Source organism: Sarcophilus harrisii, chromosome 4 (assembly GCF_902635505.1).
Source record: "Sarcophilus harrisii chromosome 4, mSarHar1.11, whole genome shotgun sequence".
Lineage (NCBI taxonomy): Eukaryota > Metazoa > Chordata > Mammalia > Dasyuromorphia > Dasyuridae > Sarcophilus > Sarcophilus harrisii.
Window position 1 is genome coordinate 269,926,413 of NC_045429.1, and position 23,609 is coordinate 269,950,021.

The 23,609-nt window shown below is 43.7% G+C and overlaps 2 protein-coding genes across 2 annotated transcripts in view; both read left to right on the top strand.

The window, feature by feature from the left end:
• CUL7 (cullin 7) overlaps window positions 1-23,273 on the top strand; it is a 28,856-nt gene extending 5,583 nt beyond the window's left edge. The window contains exons 6-24 of the mRNA XM_031968620.1: window positions 6,581-6,875; window positions 7,472-7,682; window positions 9,048-9,153; window positions 9,528-9,755; window positions 10,528-10,618; window positions 10,807-10,975; window positions 11,248-11,353; window positions 11,600-11,695; window positions 12,670-12,845; window positions 13,085-13,218; window positions 13,893-14,072; window positions 14,444-14,502; window positions 14,599-14,707; window positions 14,814-14,928; window positions 15,907-16,109; window positions 18,859-18,998; window positions 20,068-20,197; window positions 20,398-20,597; window positions 20,808-23,273. Coding sequence (XP_031824480.1) covers window positions 6,581-6,875; window positions 7,472-7,682; window positions 9,048-9,153; window positions 9,528-9,755; window positions 10,528-10,618; window positions 10,807-10,975; window positions 11,248-11,353; window positions 11,600-11,695; window positions 12,670-12,845; window positions 13,085-13,218; window positions 13,893-14,072; window positions 14,444-14,502; window positions 14,599-14,707; window positions 14,814-14,928; window positions 15,907-16,109; window positions 18,859-18,998; window positions 20,068-20,197; window positions 20,398-20,597; window positions 20,808-21,125 — 3,066 coding nt within the window. The 3' untranslated portion in view covers window positions 21,126-23,273. The remainder of the gene's footprint in view (window positions 1-6,580; window positions 6,876-7,471; window positions 7,683-9,047; window positions 9,154-9,527; window positions 9,756-10,527; window positions 10,619-10,806; window positions 10,976-11,247; window positions 11,354-11,599; window positions 11,696-12,669; window positions 12,846-13,084; window positions 13,219-13,892; window positions 14,073-14,443; window positions 14,503-14,598; window positions 14,708-14,813; window positions 14,929-15,906; window positions 16,110-18,858; window positions 18,999-20,067; window positions 20,198-20,397; window positions 20,598-20,807) is intronic.
• Window positions 22,121-22,996, top strand: LOC100932025 (transmembrane protein 121-like). The gene has a single exon (XM_031968621.1). It carries the CDS (start codon window positions 22,121-22,123, stop codon window positions 22,994-22,996), a length of 876 nt encoding a protein of 291 aa, XP_031824481.1.
• Window positions 23,274-23,609: the final 336 nt, after the last annotated feature.

A 23,609-nucleotide genomic window follows, 5' to 3' on the forward strand; every position in this document is an offset into this window, starting at 1 on the left:
CTCAAAAAAAATGTATCTTGGACACAAATACAATAAGAATTCCTAGAAGAGTTAAAATAAGTTTTAGAAAGATCTAAAAAAGTTATTTTAAAAATTGAGAGCAGTAGAGGAAAAAATGGGAAAATGAGGGGAAAAAAGATATGAAAAGAAAATTAAAAGCTGGGGGAAGGAGGGAGAGAAGGTACAAAACCTTATTAAAGAAAATAACTCCTCAAAAATTAGAACTGGCCAAATGAAAGATAATGACCCCGTGACACATCAAGAAATAATAAAACGTAATTAGAAGCCTGAAAAAAAAATAGAAAAAAATTGTGAAATTTCTCACAAAAGAAAAAAGAACTTATCTGAAAAGCAGTATGAGAAGAAATCATTTAAGAAAATCATCGAACTATCCAAATGATATGAACAAAAAAGGTCCTAGACACTACATTAAATATACAATATTTATTATTATAAATAATATTTAATATCAATATTAAATTAATGTGTTATTAATATTATTATATTAATAAATATAAATTTATATTTATATAACATATAAATATAAAGAAATAAATTTTTAAAAAACTGTTCAGACATGTTAGAGCCAAAAAGCAATTAAAGAATTATAAATTAAAAGAATCCACTGGTAACCTGAAAGAAACATCAAAAGGTGTCAAGAATATTGTACCAAAACCCAGAGCTCCTAGGTCAAAGGAAAAATACTGCAAGCAGTCAGAAAGAAGGAATTCATATCCTACGGAGCCATCAGTTAGGATCACATCACATTTAGCAGCAACTACTATAAAGAAATGGAGACCTTGGAATATAATATTTCGGAAGGCAAAGGATCTAGACTTACAATTAATAATAATCTACCTAGCAAAGCTGAGCATAATCCTATGAGGGGGAATGAACCTTTAATGAAATTACAGAATTTCAAGTATTCCTGATAAAATAACCAAAGCTGAATCAAATATTTGACATATCAATGCAGGCAAGCATGAAAAGAAACATAATCAGGAAATCATAAGAAACTAGACAAAGTTAAACTTTATATTTCTTATATGGAAAGATGATACAGATAATCTCTCAGTATTTTGTCACCACTAGGGGTCATGAAAAAGAATTTAACTAGATAGAGGGCCTAGATTTTGTTATGTTTACATAATCTCAAAAGAAGAATGGTAGCTAAGAGGAATGCATTGAAAAAGAAAGAAAGGGAGAGAAAGAATAGGAGAAATGATCTATCACAAATGGAGTACACAAGGCTGGAGTTTATATAATATAAAAAGCAGTAGGGGAAGCACCTGATTCTTGAACCTCACTCTCATCTGAACTATTTAAATGAGGAAGAATACACATATATATAGTTGGGTACAAAAACATATCTCACCCAATAGGAAAAAAAGGAAAGAGGTTAAGGGCAAAGGGGAGAATAAGAGGGAGATATTAGTCAGAAAGAAAAAAAAAACTATTTAGGAGGGGATAGGGAAAAAAGAGAAGGAAAATTATAAGAGAATAGAATAGAGGGAAATAGTGTCACAACTATGATTGTGAATGGGATGAATTCACTCATAAAACATAAAAAGACAGTATAGATTAAAAACTAGAATCCAAAAAAGTTATTTATAAGAAATACACTTAAAATGGAAAGATATACACAGAGCTAAAAAGGGGGGCTGGAGTAGAATCTTTTATGTTTTAGGTATAGTTACAAAAAAAAGTCAGGGATAGCAATCATGATCTCAGACAAAAAAAATAGCAAAATTAGATCCAATTAAAAGATAAATAGACTATATTTTCCTAAAAGGTATAATATGAATTAATATCAATATTAAATGTATACTAAATGCACAACTTTAAATTCTTTAAATAAAAGTTTAAAGGAGGAGAAAATAGACAGTAAGACTAGGTAATAAGGGAACCTCATTTGCCTCTTTCAGGCTGTGATAAAAAAAAAAAAACAATCAGAAAATAAACTAGAAAAAAGTTGAATTCCAAATAGAACTTTTTAAAAATAGCTTTTTATTTACAAATATATGCATAGATAATTTTTCAGCATTGAAAGTTGCAAATCCTTTTGTTCTAATTTTTTCCTTCCTTCACCTCATCCTCTCCCCTAGATGGCAGGTTGACCAATATGTGTTAAATATGTTAAAGTATAAGTTAAATACAATATATGTATACATGTCCAAATGGTTATTTTGCTATATAAAAAGAGTCGAATTTTGAAATAGTGTACAATTAGCCTGTGAAGGAAATCAAAAATGCAGGTGGACAAAAATAGAGGGATTGGGAATTCAATGTAGTAGTTCATAGTCATCTCCCAGAGTTCTTTTCCTGGGTGTAGTTGGTTCAGTTCATTATTGCCCTATTAGAACTGATTTGGTTCATCTCATTGTTGAAGCAGACCACATCCATCAGAATTGATCATCATATAGTATTGTTGTTGAAGTAAATAATGATCTTCTGGTCCTGCTCACCAAATAGAACTTTTTAAAAGTGACATATTATCATATGTATCACCTTTGTAGAATATTGAATAGGAATAGAAAATAGTATTATTTTTCAGCTATGTATAGCATTTTCACCAAATAAATAAATGACTGTGTATTAGGGAATATAAATCTCAAATGCAGAAAAACAAATCTCAAATACATGTTTTACTGACCAAAATGAAATGAAAATTATATTCAATAAAGGGCTTTTAAAGCCAAGATTAAAAGTTAATAATTCTAAAGAATGGGTGGGTCAAAGAACAGATCGTAAAAACAGTAATTTCATTAGAGATAATGACAACAATGAACATAACAAAATTTGTGGGATACATCCATTCAGTGGAAAATTATATCTCTAAATACTTTCACAAAAAAAGAGAGCAAGGCATTAAATCAAGCATACAACTAAAAATACTTAGAAAACCAACAAACTAAAACTTCCCCAAAGAAACATCAAAATAGAAATCCTGAAAAATCAAAGGAAAAATTAACAAAACTGAAAGTTTTTAAAAAATTGATTAAACAAATTAGTAAAACTAAGAGCCAAGTTTTTAAGGAAAAAAACAATAAAATAGATAAGCCATAAGTTAATTTAATTTTTAAAAAGAAATAAGTAAAGCAAATTACAAAAATATATAAAAATTACAAAAATATAAAAGGGTGAATTTACAACTAATGAATGAAAAGTAAAAGCAATTATCAAAAGCTGTTTTGCCCAATTGTATACCAAGAAAATTGACAGTCTAAATGAAAGATTAATATTTACAAAAATATAAATTATCTAGCTTAAAAGAACAAGAATTAGAATACTTAAAATAGTCTTTTCTTATAAAAAGAAATTGTCCAAACAATGAGCCCCCCGCCCCAAAAGAAAGCCCCAAGACTAGGTGAATTTAGAAGCAAATACCCCCAAACATCTAAAGAACAATTCAAATATTACATAGACTGGGCAGAAAACATAGTTAAAGAAGTCTTACTAAATTTCTTCTATGACACAGATATGGTTTTTATAACTTAATTCAGAGAGAGCCAAAAAAGAAGGAAACTATAAGCCAATTTCCTTAATGAATATAATAATACATCATAAAGATGATACACCACTATAAATAGACTGTATTCATAACAGGAATGTAAAGCTAGTTCAATCTTAGGAAAACTATAAAGATAATTGACCATGTTGATAATGAAAACAACAAAATCTTGATTATTTTAATAGATGCTGAAAAAAACCTTTTGAAAAAATACACCATTCTACATAGCAATATTGTTTTTAAAAAATCATTTTTGAAAGACACAGTAACAGATAAACATAATGACTTGCCACAATTCAAATCAAAGGCTTCATGTTGAAACAAACTATTCACCTCTGTTTAGAGAATTGATGGATATAGAATAAAAGATTAAAACCAATTTTTCCCTATTTTCTTGCTTTTGGGGGGTGATAGAAGGGGAAATATGACTAATATGGAAATTCATTTTGTAGGATTGCACATATTTGTAATAGGTTTTGTTTTTCTTGACTTCACTGCATTGGGGGGAGAGAAAGGGGAAATTTGGAACTAAAAAATGTTTTTAAAAGTATATGCTTTAAAAATATTAAAAGAAAGAATAAGATATGTTAGAAAAAAATACATCCACTCTGAATTTAAAGAAAAAATACTAGAAAGTATAAAAAATGAAACTTTTAAAAAAAATTATAAATACTAAAAAAAAAAAAAAAAAAAGACACTGGAAAAAGGGTAGCTAGGTGGTACACCAGCCCTGAAGTCAGGAGAACCTGAGTTCAAATTTGATCTCAGACACTTAATATTTCCTAGCTGTGTGAACCTGAGCAAGTCATTTAACCCTAATTGCCTCAGCAAAAAAAAAAAAATAATAATTATAAATACTAGTTATCTAAAACCAACAGAGCATGATTTGTATTATGAACAAGTTAAAAGCCCCCCCCTTTTTTTTTTAGCACAGTAAGTAGAGATATCCATTTTTACCATTACTTTCATTGTTGTACTACAAATGCTAGCTATAGTAAAAAAGAAAAGTAAATTATAGGAAAAACACAGAAAAAGAAATAAAATTAACCCTTTTTGGAGATATGACCATTTGCTTAGACAACCCAAGACAGTCAACTAAAAAATTATTGAAACAATTAACAATTAAAAACTGTAGCCAAGTTGAAGGGTAAATAATAAGCCTGCAGAAATCATCCTCATTTCTGTATATTGCCAATAAAATTCAGGAGGAAGATAGAGAAAGAAAAATTCCATTTAAAATACATTATAAAATACTTGGAAATCTGCCTGCTAAGACACACACATAGAATCTATATGAATGCAATTCTAAATTATTAGAAAAATGTTAATTCTCATGGATAGACTGAGCCAACATAACAGAATTGATGTTGTTATCTAAATTATTGTATTTATTCAATGCCTACCAATCAAACTATTAAAGAATTATTTGGTAGAACTAGAAAAAATGACAAAATTCACCCAGAGGAACAAAAAATCAAGAATATAAATGGAATCAATTTTTCTAATGAAAAGGAAGGAACCTAGCAATATGTAAACCTATATATAATTGTTAAAAAACCAAACAAAACAGTTTGGTACTGGGTAAGAAACAGAGAGGTTGATCAATAGAATAAATTAGGCATATAACATACAGAAAAAATGAGTATGATAACTTAGTTTTTGATAAACTCAAAGATCTCATGTATTAGGGCAAAAAAATCACTATTTTACAAAACGTGTTAAGAAAACTGGTAAAGCATTTGACAGAAACTAAATATAGGCCAGTATTTGCAATGTATAATAACCAAAACTGCAAATGAGTTCCTGATTCAGACTTAAAGAGTGATATCATAAATAAATTAGAGGAGTATGGAAAAAATTAACTTTCAGATCTATAGATAGGGGAGAAGAGATCATGACCAAGCAAGAAATAGGATCAGAGAAAGCAAAATGGACAATTCTGATTACATAAAATTAAAAAGGATTTGTACAAATAAAACCAATATAGCTAAAATTAGAAGCAAGAAATGGTAAGTAGGCTGGGAGAAAGTAAGAGGGAGAATGGCTCTCTGCATCATGTTTCTTTGATAGTCTCATTTCTAAGATATACATGGGAAACTGAGTCAAATTTATAAGAACAAGAGCCATTTCCTAATTAATAAATGATCAAAGGATACAAATAGGCAGTATTTGTATCTGCCTACAGATACAAAGAAAAAATAAAATCTTTATATGGCCTTTTGAAAACAGTGCCCTAAATTAATAATAGAGAAATTCAAATTAAAACTCTGAGGTACCAAATCACATCCATCAGATTGACTCAGTTGACCAAAAAAAAAAAAAAAGACATGCTGGAGGAGCTGGGAGAAAACATGTACTTTAATGCATTGTTGATACTTTAATGCAGCTGTGGAATGGAATGACTATTCAGGAAAACAATTTGGAAATATATCCAAAAATCTATTAAACTGTATGTCCTTTGACCCAGCAATACCACAATTAAGTCTATATCCCAAGAAAGTTCAAAGAGAGGAAAAGCAGTCATATATACAGAAATCTTTATAGCATCATTTTTTGGTGATAGTAAAAAATTGGAAACTAAAGGGATGCCCATCAGTGGTAGAATGGCTGAACAAGTGATGTTTTATCAATGTGATGGAATAATATTGTTCTGCATGAAATGAAGATAATAGTTTCAGAAAAACCAAGGTAATGTTTCCTATGGTAGGAAAGCTAGGAAGTAGGAACCAGGAGCTCTATGAGAAGGGAACTGGTGTGTTCAGAAAGGTGTAGAGAGGCACATATTGTGATGTCCTGGAGTGGAGGGAAATGGAAAGGACATCCAGAAATACCCTTCCCTAAGGGAGATAACATGGCTAAGTGGATAGAGCACTAATCTTGGAATCAGGAGGATCAGAGTTCAAATCTAGCTTCAGACACTTAATACTTACTAGTTATATGACCCTGGACAAGTCATCCTAATTGACTCACAAAAAAACAACAGAAAAACTGAAGCATGCTCTCCCACCTTCAGTAACTCCCAGTCCCTGCAGCCCTGTGTAATATGTTTTCCTTCTTGTTTTATGACAGCCTGTGGAAGAAGAAGCCCTTGGTGAACTCAAAGTATCTGTGGAGTTGGCAGAGAAACTGGTCCTGGCACTCAGCAGGCAGGTTCAAGGCAGCATCCACAATGACCTGCTTAGTTCGATTGTTTACAACAAATTCAGGTTACAGCAGGTGGAGGATTTGGCCAACCCTACTCCTCCAGAGCCTGGTCAGGACACCTGCAGCCCTGAGGCCCCATTTCCAGACACCAAATCAGAAGTGGAGGTGAAAGGGCAGATTAAATCACTAGGGGTGGAGGAGTCATCAACAGCACCGGAAGGTAAGAGAAACCCCTTTCTAGGAAATGAAATGGGTAATAATCAATATCAGGAGTTACTAAGGGAAATTTCTGATTTAAGAGCAGAAAGAAAGGATGTGATTATAGATAAATAATTTTTAGAAATGTTGAAATTGTGGGTGGAAGGTGGCTTTTTTTGTGTTGTTATGGTTTTTGGTGAAGAAATTGACAATTTGGGGGAAAAGAGATAATTTGTGCAGTGTATTTTTTTTTTTAACATTTTATGGAAGTAAAGTCTCTTTGTTAATTTAAAACCATATAATGTGCTCCATAGTATATGTTACACTTCATCTATGAAATCATATTTTGTTTTTGTTTTTTTCTGTTGGAACATGTAAAGGCCTATAGAGGCAAAAACCTGGCAAAGTTTGGGGTGGGATAGGTAATCAGCAGGAAACAATAACATTTGGCCCCTGACTTTTGAATGGAAGGTAACCAAAAAAATGCTTTCTTCCCTCTGATTCATTTATTGAAGGGGAAAAAATGTTTCCAGTTTATTTTCTAGGGTTCTTCATCTCTCTAAGTCTAGCCAACTCTTGTCACCCCCTTTCTTCACCCTATGTTTGTTGGGGCTGCAGTTGAGCTGCTGTTTCGGAGCCTCGTGGGGGCTGCAGAGCCCTCTGGACAGCTGCTCCTGGAGCTGGAGCTAAGCATATGCCAGGAGGGCACTGGGGAGGGTCAAGTGAGCCAGCTCCTGGGGCAGCTCCAACACCAGCCCCAAGCCTTCCTGCTGCTACTACAGAGCCTGGAGACCCCCGAAAACAAGGCCCTTCAAATGACTGGGCTGAGGTGAGGGGATGTGGGTAGGGGTGGGGGCAGCCAGGAGTTTGAAAGGAAAACAAGTAAACAAGCAAAGGGGACTATGTCCACCCCATGAGGTTGTCTTCTTGTCTCAGAGACAGTTAAATAGTTAGGGTGTTAGAGTCAGGAAGACCTGAATTTAGATCCTACCCCATATACTTACTAACAGTATGAACCTGGAAAAGGTCTCTGCTTGTTAGCCCATTTTCAAAATGGGCTTAATAATATTACCCACTTTCCAGGGTTGTTGTGAGTATGAGATGAGATAACATTTGTAAAGTACTTTGCATACCTTAACGTGTCATATAAATGTTGGCGATTGTTATTACTGTTATTCATCTGGTAAACTGGTAGTTTTATCTTTGTGAACTCTAGCTAAAAAGCTGGAGGTGGAGTGCAGGGAGGGAAGCCACATCAATCAACACACTGCAACCTCACCTACTTGAGTGGTTAGGCAGGCTCTCCCTGATGTGCGCGCACAGCCTGCATGCCCTTTCTCAGAGGTATACCAGGCAGATGGTCATGCACGTTTGCAAATGTGCAGCAGCCCCACTACTGCCCATGGCCTCCTCTAGGTACTCTGAAAAAAAATAGCAGCAAAAAAGAAATATAGGATTTTAGAGTTCATCTCATTCAGTGCCCCTATTTTATAAAGGGAAGAAATGGAGACCAGAAAAATGAAATGGAGACCCAAAAGATAACAGAGAGAGTAAATGATAGAGCTAGGTCTAGAACCTAGATTTGCTGCCCCCAAATCCAGGATTCTTTCCATTCAGTCGTACAGATACCTGGGTATTTGCACAAACCCCTCCTTATTCAAAACAAAGAATTGAAATATCAGAGCTCGATGGGATCTTAGAATTAAAATATTCATGCACAGAACATAAGATCTGGGAGGGATTTTAGAATATATAACATTACAAGATAGACTATACAGTGTTGGAGTTTTTAGTATAAAATTTCATAGTTAGAAAATACTTTACAACATCTAGTCCAAACCTCTCCATTAGGGTCAGCTGGGTGGCTCAGTGGTAGAGTGCCAGCCTTTGTTCAAATCCAGCCTCAGATACTTTTTCACTTTGTGACCCATGCCAAGTCACTTAACGTGTTTGCCTCAGTTTCCTCACCTGTAAAATGGGAATAATAATATTGATCAAATAAATTTCGCATAAGGAAATTGCTGGTTTCCAGTATTTGTAACCCAACCCATATTTCACCCAACCCATTCTTCCTTTCTTCGGAGTGTAAAGTGGGAAGTGAAGTGTTGAAGCATAAAAGAGGGTAACAAATATGGTCCTGACATTCAATCTGTGTCCATCTTCTCATCTGAAACCCTTCTTCCTGGACTCTCAGAATACTGAGCTGTCTCCTGGATGTCTCTGTGGACTCAAGTCTTCCTTGGCACAAAGTGGCCTCTTCCTGTTTGGCCAGCCTGAGAACACTCAGCAAAGACCATGAGGTACCTAGAGGGTAGGGGCCGGAGAAAGTCCAGAGATTCCTGGAGCATTGGCCACCCTGGGGGTTCTCAGTTTCACACAGCCAAATGCACCCATGTATACCTGGGTGATATTCTTAGTAACCTCAAGTAGGAGGAGCTTGTGGGTAAGGAAAGCTGAGCCCCAGGAACCCCCAGATGGGTACTGGATATGTAGCCCACTACCTGGCACACAGCAAATGCTTAATAAATGCTTGTCAATTAGTTGATTTGAAAGTGGCAAAATAAGGTTTATCTTCCTCTTGGCAGGATGGTCAATAGGGCATCCACAACAAGAGGGCTGTCCCCCTGGCCTCAGTAACAACCTTGATCCCACCCTGCCTCGATATCCATTCTAGGTGGTCCAAGGGTTAATCTGTTTCCTGCATCGCCTGATCACACTACACAAGGACTGCGCAGTGGTTCTGTACCAGCTCGGAGCTCAAGAGATTCTCACCAAGGCCCTGGACAAGCACAAGGAACAACTGTTTCTGGGCTCTGAGCTCCAAGATCTAGTGGGAGAGTATGAGAAGCACGCCCAGCTTTACAGCAACCTCACCAAAAGCATCTTGGCCGGCTGCATCCAGGTTAGAAGGATGGTAGATGAAGAGGATAGAACTGAGGAGGAGATGGAAAGGAGGCAGGTAGAGTCTGGGGAGAAGAAGACAGATAAGGGGTAGGAGATGAGGCTGGGTGAGAGTGTGAGTTTTGGGCAAGAGAGGAAGGGGGAAGAAAGAACAGCACATGAGCCAGTTACCTAGTTTGGTGAAGGGGGACTGGGCTAATGATATGATTAATCAGAGGTTATTTTTTTCTGTGCCTGATTTCTTTTTTTTTAATTTATTTTGAATTTACAAATATACATACATATACACACATACACACACACACACATATATAAAATTTATACAGAATTTAAACACCAAACAAGACAGGCATTTACATACACATAATACAATAGAAAAAGAGGCTTTATATGAGAAACTACAATTCTATGTTGTTAACACCTTGATTTTTTAAAGTAAATTTAATTTTTTAATTAATAACAATCCAACATTTCTCCCCATCTCCACACCTCACTGTTAATTAAAAAAGAGAAACAAAACCCTATAACTAACATAGTTTAGTCAAGCAAATTACTGCATAGGCCATATCCAAAAAAGTCTCAATTTATCCCGAGTCCATCTGTCTGCTGTCAATTTCCTATGACAGTCATTCTTTAGGGTTTAGACGGGAAGAGTGAACAAAATTGCTTTATACCTTGACCTTTTCCACATACAAATTTATTTTTGTCACTGTGCTCCTTCCTGTCCCTCTGTCCCCCTCTATGTTGCCTCCATCCCTGTGGTCTTACTACAGATGGTGCTCGGCCAGATTGAAGAGCACCGAAGAACCCACCGGCCCATTAACATCCCTTTCTTTGACGTCTTCCTCAGGCATCTTTGCCAGGGTCAGTGTCCTCCAGCTCCCTCTGGCTAGGGTCAGTGGCTGTCTCCCCCAGCCCCAACTCCCAACCCAATAGAGTTGCCACTCCTCCCTTTTTCTAGCAGCAGAGATTATAATTGTCCTTATAATTCTCTGTCCTGTGTCCTTTCCTCAACCAGACAAATTTGTTCTTTCTTTCCTATTTGGCCCTAGGCTCTGATGTGGAGATGAAGGACAAGTGTTGGGAGAAGATGGAGGTGTCGTCTAATTCTCTCGGGGCCAACAAACTGACTGACCGAAACCCCAAGACTTACTGGGAATCCAGCGGCACTACAGGGTCTCACTACATCACATTACACATGCATCAAGGGGCCATTGTCAGGTGGGGACTCCATGGGTTAAAGGAAGTTTTGAAAACATCTTTTCTGTGTTATGGACAAACATATTACACTTCTGTACCTTAGTTTCTCTCCATTTATCTCTATCTCTGTCTCAGACACACACACACACACCCTCCAGTCTAGAAATATACTCGAAATTTCTGTGCCTTGGCTTGAGGGAAAATAATAACTTCCTGAAGCCAAGGTAAAGGGGTTTTCTGAGCTCTCCCATGGATCTCGTCACTGATGAGTTTCTTCCCTCTCTTATTTCCAGACAGCTGACTCTCCTGGTGTCTAAGGAAGACTCAAGCTACATGCCGGCCCGGGTGGTGGTGCTGGGGGGAGACCATGCCCGCTCTGTCAGCACAAAGCTCAGCACTGTGAGCATCACTTCTGTCCCCCCTGTGGGGAGAACCCAGTCCCCCAGTGCATCCATGTGTCCTATTCCACAAGGAGAGAGGGTTTGACTCTTCCCTGAATGGGACAGAACCAGAGTTGTAGGGTCCAGAAGATCTGTAGAATCTGGGGAGTGGGTGGCAGAGAAGGTGAAGAAAGTGTTAGGAACAGGATGTAGAACTTTTGCTTCTCTGTCATGAGGATTACAAACTCCTCTCAACCCAATGCAGGTAAATGTCATGCCTTCTGACACGCGGGTGCTTCTTCTGGAGAACATGACCCGCTTCTGGCCCATCCTACAGATCCATATCAAGCGCTGCCAGCAGGTAAAAGGGGGTCGAGAGAGGGAAGAGGGAGTAGAGAGAGAGGGATAAAGCCATTCAGTGACATTGAGCTTTTGGAAGGGGAGGGGGAAAAGAGACACAGAGACACAGTCAGAGAGAGAGAAGGAAGGAGAGAGGAAGGGAGAACAAGAATGTATCTTAGGCAAGGGGATCAGGTACCTACACAATTTGAATGGAGCTCATTCAATGTAAGCTTCCTGAGGATAAGGACTTATTCATTTTCTTGTATATAATAGGCATTTAATACTAGTTTGTTTAATTTAATTGGTTGAGAAGAAGTTCAGTGAACAGTATAGTCCTAGAAATATGGGAGATGTATTGAGAAGATTGTGATATTTGGAATCAGCTGATAAAGAGTTGGAGCATCTAGATGACATGATACGAAGAGATGGAATCAAAAAGACTTGAGTTCAAATCCAACCTCAGACAGTTACTAGTTGTGTGACCCTGGGAAAATTATTTAACTGATGTTTGCCTCAGTTTCCCCACCTATAAAGCTGGTAAAATAATAGAGTTGTTAGGAAGTTCAAGTAGGATAATAATTGTAAAGCACCTAGCACACTGCCTGGCACATGATAACATAGTAACAAAGTTAACTGCTGCTGTTGCTATTGCTATTACGAGGTTTGGAGTCTAATCTTGATTTTACCACTTACTACCTGAGACTTTGTATAAAAATTTCATTTTTCTAGGACCCAATTTCCTACTCTGAAAAAAAGAGGGTTGGATAAAATAATAGCTAGCTCTAGCATAGGGCAGCTAAATGGCACAGTAAACAAAGTGACAGGCTGGAGTCAGTACAACTTGAGTTTTAATCCAGCCTCAGGCACTAAACACCTCCTAGATGTGTGATCCTGGGCAAGTCACTTAGCCCCAATTGCCTCCAGTGGTGGGGAGGCGGATTTGGGGAGGGAACCTGGCTGCTGCAGAAAGTCACTGACAGTCACATGTTTCAGGGTGGCATTGACACCCGTGTGCGAGGGGTGGAGGTTCTGGGTCCCAAACCCACTTTCTGGCCACTGTTCCGTGAGCAGCTGTGTCGCCGCACTCACCTTTTCTACACCATACGAGCCCAAGCCTGGAGTCAGGATATTGCTCAGGACCGGAAGCGCCTGCTGCAGCTCTGCCCTAGGTGTGGAGAGGGACATCTGGGGGGGAAGCGGAGAGCAAGAAAGGAGGGAAGAGGGTGGGGTGAGAGTCACAGCCTGGGAGAGTCTGGGGGATTCAGAGAGGGGGATAGGGCATTTCTGGGGGAGGAGGCCCTCCTGATGTCTGTGGGGGGCTCTTGACATAGGAATATTCAGGGTATTGTATTGAGGGATAGTCTTAGGGCCAGGGGCTCGTGCCTCTAGCTCCTGACCCTGTCACCAGACTGAACGGGGCTTTGCGCCATGAGCAGAGTTTTGCAGATCGATTTCTTCCTGATGATGAGGCTGCCCAGGCACTGGGAAGGACCTGCTGGGAAGCCTTGGTCAGCCCCTTGGTGCAGAGCATCACTGCCCCTGGTAACTATCCCCTTGCCTCTCTCCCAGAAACTGCCCCTGGTAACTTGTACAAGTTCTGCTCTGGGAACTTTTCCTCAAGAAGTTTCCCAATACATCCAGAAAAAGAACTAAGGAGACTGAATATAAATCAACACATGCATTCTTTTTTCTTTTGTCTCTTCTGTAATTTTTCCCTTTTGCTCTGATTTTTTTCTCCCAACATGATTCACAAAGTAATGTGTATTAAAAATAAATAAACTTACAATAAAAAAAAAGAGCTTACCCTGATAGCCATCCTGTAACATCTTCCCTAGTCACTGTCCCAGGTAACTATCCTATAATATCTCTGGTAACCATCCCACAAATTCTTTCCTAACAACTGTCTCTGGTAATCATCCCATCAATTTTGCTTACAGTAAGCTTTTTCCTTAAGAACTGCCCCCTCCCTCCCCTCTTCCCCTCCTCCCCTCCCCCCCTACCCATCCCGAAACCCCTCCCCTTAATAGCTTTTCCTTGTCACCATCCTCTACTCTGACCCTAGGAGTTACCCTTCAGGAACCATTCCTGGTAACCACTCCTTAATCCTCCCCTGATCATCACCTTATCCTTTCCCTCTCCCTTTCCCCAATCCAGACTCTTCACCTGCTGTTTGTTCCCATGTTGCAGTATCTTCCTAAACTGTCTTCCCTTCTCAGATGGCAGTGGGGTAAGCCCCCTGGCCTGGCTGCTGAGCCAGTATCTGGAGCACAGAGAGAAGGTCCAGCACAAACAGGAACAAGCAGATGCTTTTACCTCACGTGTCCGATGTCTCACTCACCTGCTGGTGCATGTGGAGCCTCCCTCGGGTCTCCAGTCCAAGTTACTCACCTGGCCTAGTGAGTCTCTGGAAATGTCATCCTTAGGGAGAGGGTGACACCCACCTCCCTCCTCAATTTTTTTCCCTTAAATTTGAAGCATTTGGGGTTAAATGACTTCCCCAGATTCGCAGAGTTAGTAAGTGTCAAGTATCTGAGGCCAGATTTGAACTCAGTTTCTCCTGATTCCAGGACTGGTGCTCTATCCACTAAGCCCCCTAGCTGTTCCCTCCCTTTACTTTCTCTTCCATGGTTTTATCCCTTTGATGGCCCTGGTTCATGCTGTCAATTCTTGGTGATGTTCTTCCTATTTCTGTTCCTCATCCTAGAATGCTGGGGGGCTGGACTGAGGAGAGCCTAGGACTTTTTTCCTTCCATTTCTGTCTCCTCAGATGGCAAGAATAGTAAGAGTCGGGAGCTGAACTCGGGGTTGGGATTGGGGACCTGGGGGGCACCTTAGGGGATGGGAGGGCAAAGGGGGTGGGGGCTGGGGGGGGGTGGGGGGGCCCTTAGGCCTCCGCCCTCATGGCTTTCTGCTCCCTGGCAGGTCCCGGCCCGATGGACCGAAGGGAGCCTTGGGGGGGGGCAGCCTTCCGCTGGCCCTGCGCCAGGGCTTTCTCTGGGGTTTCTCAAGCCTTCCTTCCTCACCGGCCCACGTGAGTCCCCCTCCCCCCCTTCAGAGGGGGCCCCCACCCCCCACCAGTCCCCTCCCTTCTTCCCATCCTTCTGCCCTTTCCACTGCTTGCCTTCTGCCCGGCCCAGGTGAGGAGATGGGCCGGGCAATGCCACAGATCCAGAGGAGGTGGTGGCCCCTAGGGGAAGAGATGGGCCAGCTCAGCGGAGCCTGGAGCCATGATGGTCCTTTCGGCCTAGAGTGGCACCACCTTTGAGCACTTTTACCAGTATAGAGGGCCTCAGAGGGGTGCAAAGGGGCACCAGGGGGCGGTCGTGGGCGAGTGGGGACTGGGGCCCTCCAGAGCGAGGAGGAAGCAGTGAGGGCACTGAGTCCGGCCCCTGGCCCTGGGCTATGACTTGGGGTACTATCTGGCAGACTCCCTGAGCCTTTGGGGAGTGGTGGGGGGCCGGTTGGAGCAGATTGGGCCTTGCTTCCCAACGACTACCCGAGAGTGGGAGCCCTGAAATCGGAGGAGTAAGAAAGTTCCACCCTCTTCCAGTTTAGCAGATTGACCAAACCCTGGAACAGGAAGAGGGAAAGAGAAGGGCTGGAGGCCATCTCAGGAAGGGTGGGGGCAAGAGGCAGGGGCTGAGGCCCCAGTCTCAAGAGGAGGTGACAGACAAGGGCCAGAGACCCAGCCTCGGCAGGAGGTGAGGTGAGAGAGGGGAGGTCTGGGGCCGGGGACCCTTTCCTAGAAGGAGGTGAGATCTGGGGCCAGGAACCCTTTCCTAGAAGGAGGTGAGATCTGGGGCCAGGGACCCTTTGCTAGAAGGAGGTGAGATCTGGGGCCAGGGACCCTTTGCTAGAAGGAGGTGAGATCTGGGGCCGGAGACCCTTTCCTAGAAGGAGGTGAGATCTGGAATTGGGGACCCTTTGCTAGAAGGAGGTGAGATCTGGGGCCGGGGACCCTTTGCTAGAAGGAGGTGAGATCTGGGACCAGGGACCCATCCTCAGGAGGAGATGAAGTGACAGAGAGGCTGGAAGCCCATCCCCAGGGGGAGGGGAGGGACAGGGCATTTAAGGATGGGCAGACAGAAAATATATGGAGCTGAGGAAGCCCTTCCCTGGGTAGAAGAGGGATATGTGGTATTTATGCTTATATTCCCCAGAGCCCCTGACCCAGTGCCTTGTGCATAGTAAGATTTTATTATGTGTTTGTTAAATTGGACCAACTTGAAGGAAGAAGGTCCCTGAGAGACATTTGTCCCCACAGCCAGTGGAGGAGCTGGTGGCTGAGGAGCCAGTCCCTGAAGTGTCTGTGCTGGTCCTGTCTCCCCGCTGCTGGCCCGTGTCCCCCCTCTGCTACCTGCACGAGCCTACCAAGTACTTCCCCCCGGCTCTCAGCACCAGCCTCACCCGGTTTTCCAACTTCTACAGTCAGAGTAAGTGGGTGGGGGCACAGCTGGGACGTGGGGCTACAGAATAGGAGGGGTGGGTTGCCCATCCATAGGGGACTCCAGGTTTAAGAAGAAAAGTAAGGGGGAAGTTTCTGGTCATGACCTGGAACCTTGACACTTAGGGTGGGGTTGGGGTGATGGAGGGATGGGAGAGGATGGAGATGAAGCTGGTCACCTCTGGCTCATCGGAGAGAGCACTAGCTTTAGTGTTAGAAGACCTGGTTTCAGGTCCTGCCACCAACTTTGAGCAAGTCACAAGTTCACCTGGGCCAATGCTACCACCATTAGGATCAATCGTTTCCTTTCTCTCTGGACTCGTTTCCTTATGTAAAACGAGAGGGGCGGCAAGAGGGTCTCTGCAGTCCTTTCCCACTTTAAACCTATGTGAACCAATCTCATGTTATATTCAAGATAAAAGTTCTTTGGTATCAAAGGGAGGGGGACATTTAGCGGCCCAGTGGATAGAGCTCAGATCTGAATCAGAGAGACTCCTCTTCCTGAATTAGATCTGGCCTCAGACACTTCCTAACTAGCTGACTCTGGGAAAATCACTTCTCTCTGTTTGCCTTAGTTTCCTCTTCTGTAAAATGAGATGAAGAAGGAATGGGATCAGGAAAAGTAGGACATGCCTGACAGTAAAATCAAAGGTGGACAAAAGGTTCATCTCTTCAGCACACATCATCGTGCTGGAGAAGCCGTTCCCTCCAATCTGTTTTTTCTCTGGTGGAATAGAATGCTAAGCAAGCTAGCCAGATACAACCTCAGGGGTCATTTTGGCCAATTTCCTCATCTGACAGTTGAGAAAACTGACCAAGCAAGAAGTAATTGGCCCAAGATCTCACAAGTAGTCACAGAAAAGCTAGACTATAATCCTAGTGTCCTTCCTCCCAGGCCAGGGCCTTTTCCATTGTGGGATATCCCCTAAATATCTGCTAGGGACAAACTTTTATATTGGATTCTGGAAACAGAAGATATTTGAAACAGGGAAACATGTTACCCATCCTCAGGGAGAACTTCCTCTCTAATGAAAGAGACAAAGTCCTCAAGACTCAGGCAAAAAAGCCAGGGCCAGTGCTAAGAGCAATACCTAGTGTCATGCAACAAGAATTATTTTTTTCTTTGCTTGCTTTAATTTAAATATTTTTAATGCCAAAAACTTCTCCTTGACATATCAGAATTAGACAAATGTGAAGGTTACCCACTGAGGGGACAATTTTCAAACCACGCAAACAGTCTAAAAACATTTGATCCCTGCTCTGCCCTCACAGAACTCCAAACTTAGTCCTGGAAACACAGTTTTTGCTCAGTTAGTTTCCACTCTGATGAGTCTCACCTTTCTAGTAGGACTGACAACAGAGATGGTGAAGGACTAAAAGAAAATGGGGAAAAATTTAGTAAGTGCCTGCTGTGTGCAAAGTGCTACAAGCAAAATAATCCCTGCTCTCAAGGAGATTGCAGTCTGAGAGAGACAATTCATATTGAAAGGTTCAGGGGCAGGGCTGAAGGGAAGTCCGCTGTGCCCCTGCCATTGTGGTCAGGCCCTGTAGTCTTACCTTCTTACTTGGAGTGGACTGTGGGTGACAATTCCCTGACCATCCACAGGGTGAGAGTGATCATATTCACCTTAAAGCTGCAGTACTAGAAGGGCTCATGAAGACAACAGAGAGTTGAATGGAACTTGCATATTCTCTCCCTTGGGGGGAGGGGGAGGCTGGCATTTGTTTAGGAGGGAGTAAAGAGAAAAGTGATTTTAATAAATTAAGAGAACAGGAGATTCTAATGGCATCTGCTCAGATTGGTGGGTGGGGCTCTGGGAAAATGGCCCTTGCCCATCAACTAGTGAGCTTAGGGGAGTGAGGGAAAGGTTCCTATCCTTAGTGTTATGATTCCTCCAGCAGCAACAAGCAGAGTGCAAGACATATAGTCAGTAGAGACCCTTCATATTGCAGATGAGTGTTACCTTTGAGAGACAGAAGATGAATTCAAATCCCACCTATTGGCAAGTTATTAACATAAATGTCTTCCTCTTCCCTTTCTCTCCCCCCCTCCTTCTCTGTCTGTCTCTCCCTGTCTCTGTCTTCTCGCTCTGTCTCTCTCACACACAGCTATTAACTATTAATGTGTCTGAAGCCAGATTTGAGCTCAGCTCCTCCTGACTCTGGGATCGGTGCTCTATACACTGCATCATCTACCTGTCCCAGTAGACATTTTTAAGGCTCTTCTGTAAATAAGAGATTAAAAGGTTCTTTGTAAACTTTAGAGCTCTGATTAAAAGATCAGCTGCTATTACTGTCATTAAGAACTCCAATCACCATGCTTAGGGCAGATTTTCAGGACAGGAATGAGGATGAGTAGACATGGATAAGTTTCAATCTGCACTGTTGGGACTACCAAAATAATGAGATTGCAGACACATCAGATTATCCACAAATATAAATTGACTGATTGAGAGATAGACACACAGAACCATAGGCCGATGATGCCGTGGGACGATTGTTCTATTTGGAGCTAGCAGACCTGAGTTCATATCCTGACTCTGCCATTTCTTACTTGAGTGTCCCCAGAGCAAATCACCTGGCTTTCTCCAACTCAGTTTCCTCCTCTCTAAAATGCACTTGAACTAGAAGACCACTGAGATTCCTAGAAGGAAACAAGTTTCAAATTTATGATTCTGTGTACAGTACTGAAGGGGGAAAGACTACTATAGAATATTCCTTCTTGTCCTACCTACTAGGTCAGAATCGGCCAGTCTTGGGGGCACAGCGCCTACTGCAGTGGTCATGGTTGGGCAGGGCCGAACTGTCATTTGGAGCTCAGACTCTTCATGTCTCTACTTTACAGATGTGGCTTCTTCTGCATTTTAACCAAATGGAGGTACCACCCCCATCTATCTTTTTATTCCCATCTTTGCTCCTATATTCTTTTTTACATTTTATAATTTTTTTTACATTTTGAGTTCCAAGTTATGTCTCCCAACTCCATATTAGAAAAGGCTACCATTTGATATAGATATATATGTGGAACCATATAATATATGCTTCCATATATCAGATAGTATTTTCCTTCATAAATTCTTTGTGAATGATTTAAATATTCACGTTGTTCAGAACAGCTTAGTCATTCTTAGCTTGTCAGCTAGTCAGATAATGTTGTCTCTTCGAACAATATTGCTGTTGCTGAATACAATATTCTCTTGGTTCTGCTCATTTCAGTCTTCACTATTTCATGTAAGGCTTTCCATGTTTTTCTAAAATCAATCTGCTTATCATTTCTTATAGCACACCAGTATCCCATCACAGTCATATGCCGCAACTTGCTTTCTGCCATTCCCCAGTTATTGGACCTTTAATTTCTAGTTCCTTGTCAACACAAAGAGAGCTTTACAGATTCCTTTCCTTTTTCCCTCATCACTTTGGGAAAGATCTAATAGTATTATTTCTGGGTCAAATAATATACACAATTTTAAACTCTTTAGGCATAATTTCAGGTTACTATCCAAAATGGTTGGTTCAGTTCATAGTTCTACCAACAATCTATTAGTGTGCCAGTTTTTCTACATCCCCTCCAACAATTGTCGTTTTCCCCTTCTATCATTTTAACCACTCTGATAGATTGAGATGATACCTCAAAGTTGTTTTAACTTGCATTTCTCTAATCGATAATAATTTAGAGCATTTTTATGACTATATATTACTTTGATTTCTTCTTCCCAAAATTCTTCATATATTTTGACCATTTATCACTTGGAGAATGCTCCTGTCTCTCTTGTTTTCCATGCTTTTTCTCAAGCTTTTCTTTTTTCCCCTCCGCCCCGTCCCTACTAACCTGTTCTTCCAGAGACACAAAATACTTGTCAGAGTTGTAGGAGGTATTCATCCATCGGGTCAGGGTTGGGTTACTCCTAAAATCCCAAACTCTGGCTGATTCTGATTCCTTTCTCTAGGAGGTGGCCTTGGAGACGCTGCTGCAGACCTCAGACCTGCCCTCAGAGCTTCTGATGCAAGCACTTAAGCCCCTCACTTCAGGGCTTGGCCCCCTGACCCTCCAGGAAGGCCAGGGTCTCCCACCCGGGGGTAGGTAATAGCAGCTGGAGACTTCTCTGCCCTAATTCAGGACAAAATTCCTCAGGACAGGACAGGGGGTTGTAGAAGGGGAGGAGAAGGAAGGAAAGAGCAGGGGATTCTAGGCCTTACTACCTAGCCTGAGTCTCCAGATCCCATAAGTCAGAGAAATATATATGTGTGGGGGGTGGATTCGGGTGGGTGTGTCTCAGGTGTGCTGCGGCTTCCGGAGGTGGAGGAGGAGCCTGGGGGGGAGGCCCTGTGGCTGCTCCCCCCCCAGACATACCTGAGTGTGGAGGAGGATGAATGCCGAACCCTGGAGAGGAAGAGGAACCTCCTGAGCTGCCTCCTTGTCCGAATCCTCAAAGCGCACGGCGAGAAAGGCCTGCACATTGACCAGCTTGTCTGTCTGGTACGGGGGAAAGAGGTCCATGGAAGGTGGTGGCCTAGGGGTTCTCTAGGGATGGTTATTGGGAAGCAGCATCTGTCTATCCAGCTCCATGATGAAGAGGCCCCCGGGGAAGGGGCACATGGGCATGCTGGGGCACGTAGAGAACCTGTCGGAGGGGGAATTCTGATGGAGAATCGGGGTGGGACGACAGTGATCTCTGTGTGTCCCTAGGTGCTGGAGGCCTGGCAGAAGGGCCAGCCTTCCCCCAGAGACCCCGGCAACAGCACGGGCGGTGAGGACGAGTGTAATGGGGCCGACGTCCTCTCCTGCATCCTCCACCTCCTGGGCCAGGGCTATGTTCGGAGGCAGGAGGACCGGCCCCAAGTCCTGGCATATGCAGCCCCGGAGCCCGAGGGGCCTGCCCTTGCACCCCCCAACCTGGTTGCCTTGGGGCCTGCCCCACCCTCTACCTTCCACACCCTGGAGATCCGAACCCGAACCACCGCCAGCCCCTCCCCTCCTGCTCGGACTTTTTCCACCTTCCGATAGCCCCGGCACCTGGGGTGATTTCCAGGGGAATAGGATCCAGGACTGTGTGCTGGAGGGAGAGGCTTGGGAAGGGAAGGGGGCAGCCCGGGCCCCGGCGAGGCAGGGCCGTCGTTAGGAAAAGATCTCAAGGCAACTTGGGTGCCCAACTTCAGGCCACACCGAGTCCCTGGAAAGCGCGCCAGGCGGGAGCCTGGGAAGAGCTGGGTTAGAGTCCCTGCCTAGAGACGCCAAATAGCGGGGCGACTTCGGGCAGGGCAGGTCAGGTCATTCTGTGCCTTGGCCTGTTTCTCAGATGTAAAAGGGAGATATGTGCGCGCCTACCTCACGGGGCTGCTGTGAGCTTAGAGCCCCAGAGAAAGGCGAGTTGCTATATTCCAGGGACCCGAGCACGCTGCACCCCAGGGCTCCCTAAACCTGCCCTGGGGGCTGGCCCGCCCTCTCCCGTGATCCCCCAGTAAGCCGAAGTCCCTCCCCCAAGGCTCTCCGCCCGGCCCCGCCCCTCTCCGCCTCCCCGGGCCGAGCGCGCTCTGCGCGCGCCGCGCGCGGCCTCGGCTCGGGTCCCGCCCGCACTGCAGCCCGCAGCGGCACGCCCAGGCCAGGGCCGAGCCCAGGCAGGGGCGGGGCCGCGGGACCAGGTATCTCCTAGTGGGGGGAAGGAGTTGAGAAATGGGGAGAGACTCGGGGCCCGTGTCCTGCGTGGAGCGCCAGCACCAGCCGCAGGCTGCCCAGAGAGGTGACTGAGAAGGGGGCCGGGGACCGATGACAGTCCCTAGGGACAAAAGAGTGGGTATGCGTGGGCCCAGGGTGGAGGAGGAGGGAGACCCTGGCTCAGGCAGGCCGTAGGGGAAGGGCACCCTAAGAGCGGGAGGAGAGGCTCAGCACCTTAGGACCCGAGGCAGGGGCAAGACAAAGGGGAATGGGAACTAGAGACAGAGCAGTAGGCAAAGGGCGAGAAGGAATGCCCAGCTGTGGGTGGGCACGAAGGGCTTGGCAGGATGGTATCCTCTTGCCCCACATGGCTGGTAGTGGCCCTCATTTCAGGAAGCATGCTGCTGGCCGATGGTTATCTTCTGGGACAGAGCCCAGGAGGTTGGTGGCTGGGTCTGGGGTTGCTGCTTTCGGCTGGCAACATCTGCCTGATCTTAGTGCTTCGCCCTGTGGTGGCCGGTGCCGGTCCCCAAGCCCGTACCACCCGGCGGGGCTGCGCCATGTTGCTCTGGTTTCTCTACATCTTTGTATTAGAGATGAAGGTCTACTTCATTTACCGGAGCTGCCGGGCTGAGGGTCACTGCCCCGGGCCCCCCGCTCGCCAGGCCTTCACCCTGTTGCTAGCCCTCAGTGTGCCTGGACTCTTTGCCCTGTTGGGGTCTCCAAAGACCCCCGAGATCCTGTCAACCTTCCGATGGCGTGAAGAACTCCGGAGCCACCTACTGTGGGTGGTCATGGACTTGCTGGATGTTTTAGACGTACAGGCAGGGCTGTGGGAGCCACCTCAGAGGGTGCTACCCTTCTGGGCAGAGGGCGTCACCTTCTTCTACTGCTATGCCCTGCTGCTCTTGCTGCCGTGCGCAGCCCTGGGTGAGCTCAGCCTGCAAGGCCCACAGCCCCTGCCACATCGCATGGTGCTCTACCCTCTCCTCAGCCTGTTCACAGTTAATCTGGCCACGAGCCTCATCCGAGCCACTCATCTCCTCCTGTTCCAGGATACCTATGTCTCCACCATCTTTCTAGGAAAGAATCTGCTGGCCTTGGCCCTCAAGCTCTGCATGTTTTTGCAGTACCGGAAACAGTGGCTTTCTGGCTCACCATCACCCCAGCCTCCCACTGACCCTGGCCTTCTAGGCCCAGCTCAGGCTGTGAGGCCAACATGACCTGCCCCTTTGTGCAGGGAGATGGGATGGACATGGACTATTCCCCTAAACTATCACTTTCAACAGCACAACTTGCCCGAGTCCTTTCACTTTCAACCTGGACTTGCAGATTGGAACTGTGAGGCAGGACCTGAATACAGGTCTGTTGTTTTAAACCAAGTACTCTCTGCAGGGGCTTGAGATGGTCTTTTGTCAATAAGCTGTCCAAATCAAAGCAGTCTGATGTAGGCTGAGGTCCTCAAGTGTCAGACTCTGCACAATAAAGCTACAACTGACACCTGGGGGGCTTTGCCATCTCTGGTTTGGGGGCTGAAGGCAAGGAAGGATTACATTACATTCTTGGCATGTAGAGATTTCCTTTGGGCAGAAGAGACGCCTGAAAACAGAGTAAACCCCTGCCCTAGTATCCCAGGACGACTCCCAGCAAGGTGACCAACTATGGGGCTCATAAACCCTTTCTGAAAAGATAATGTTAACTAAGAAGCTAGCTTTCCCCCTTCATCACCTACTCATTCCCACATGCCATATATTACTCCTATAAGACTCAAATAACTGTGAAAATTTCTTATGCCCCCCCCCCACTCTTAAAAACTTAAGAAACAAAGACAAAAGA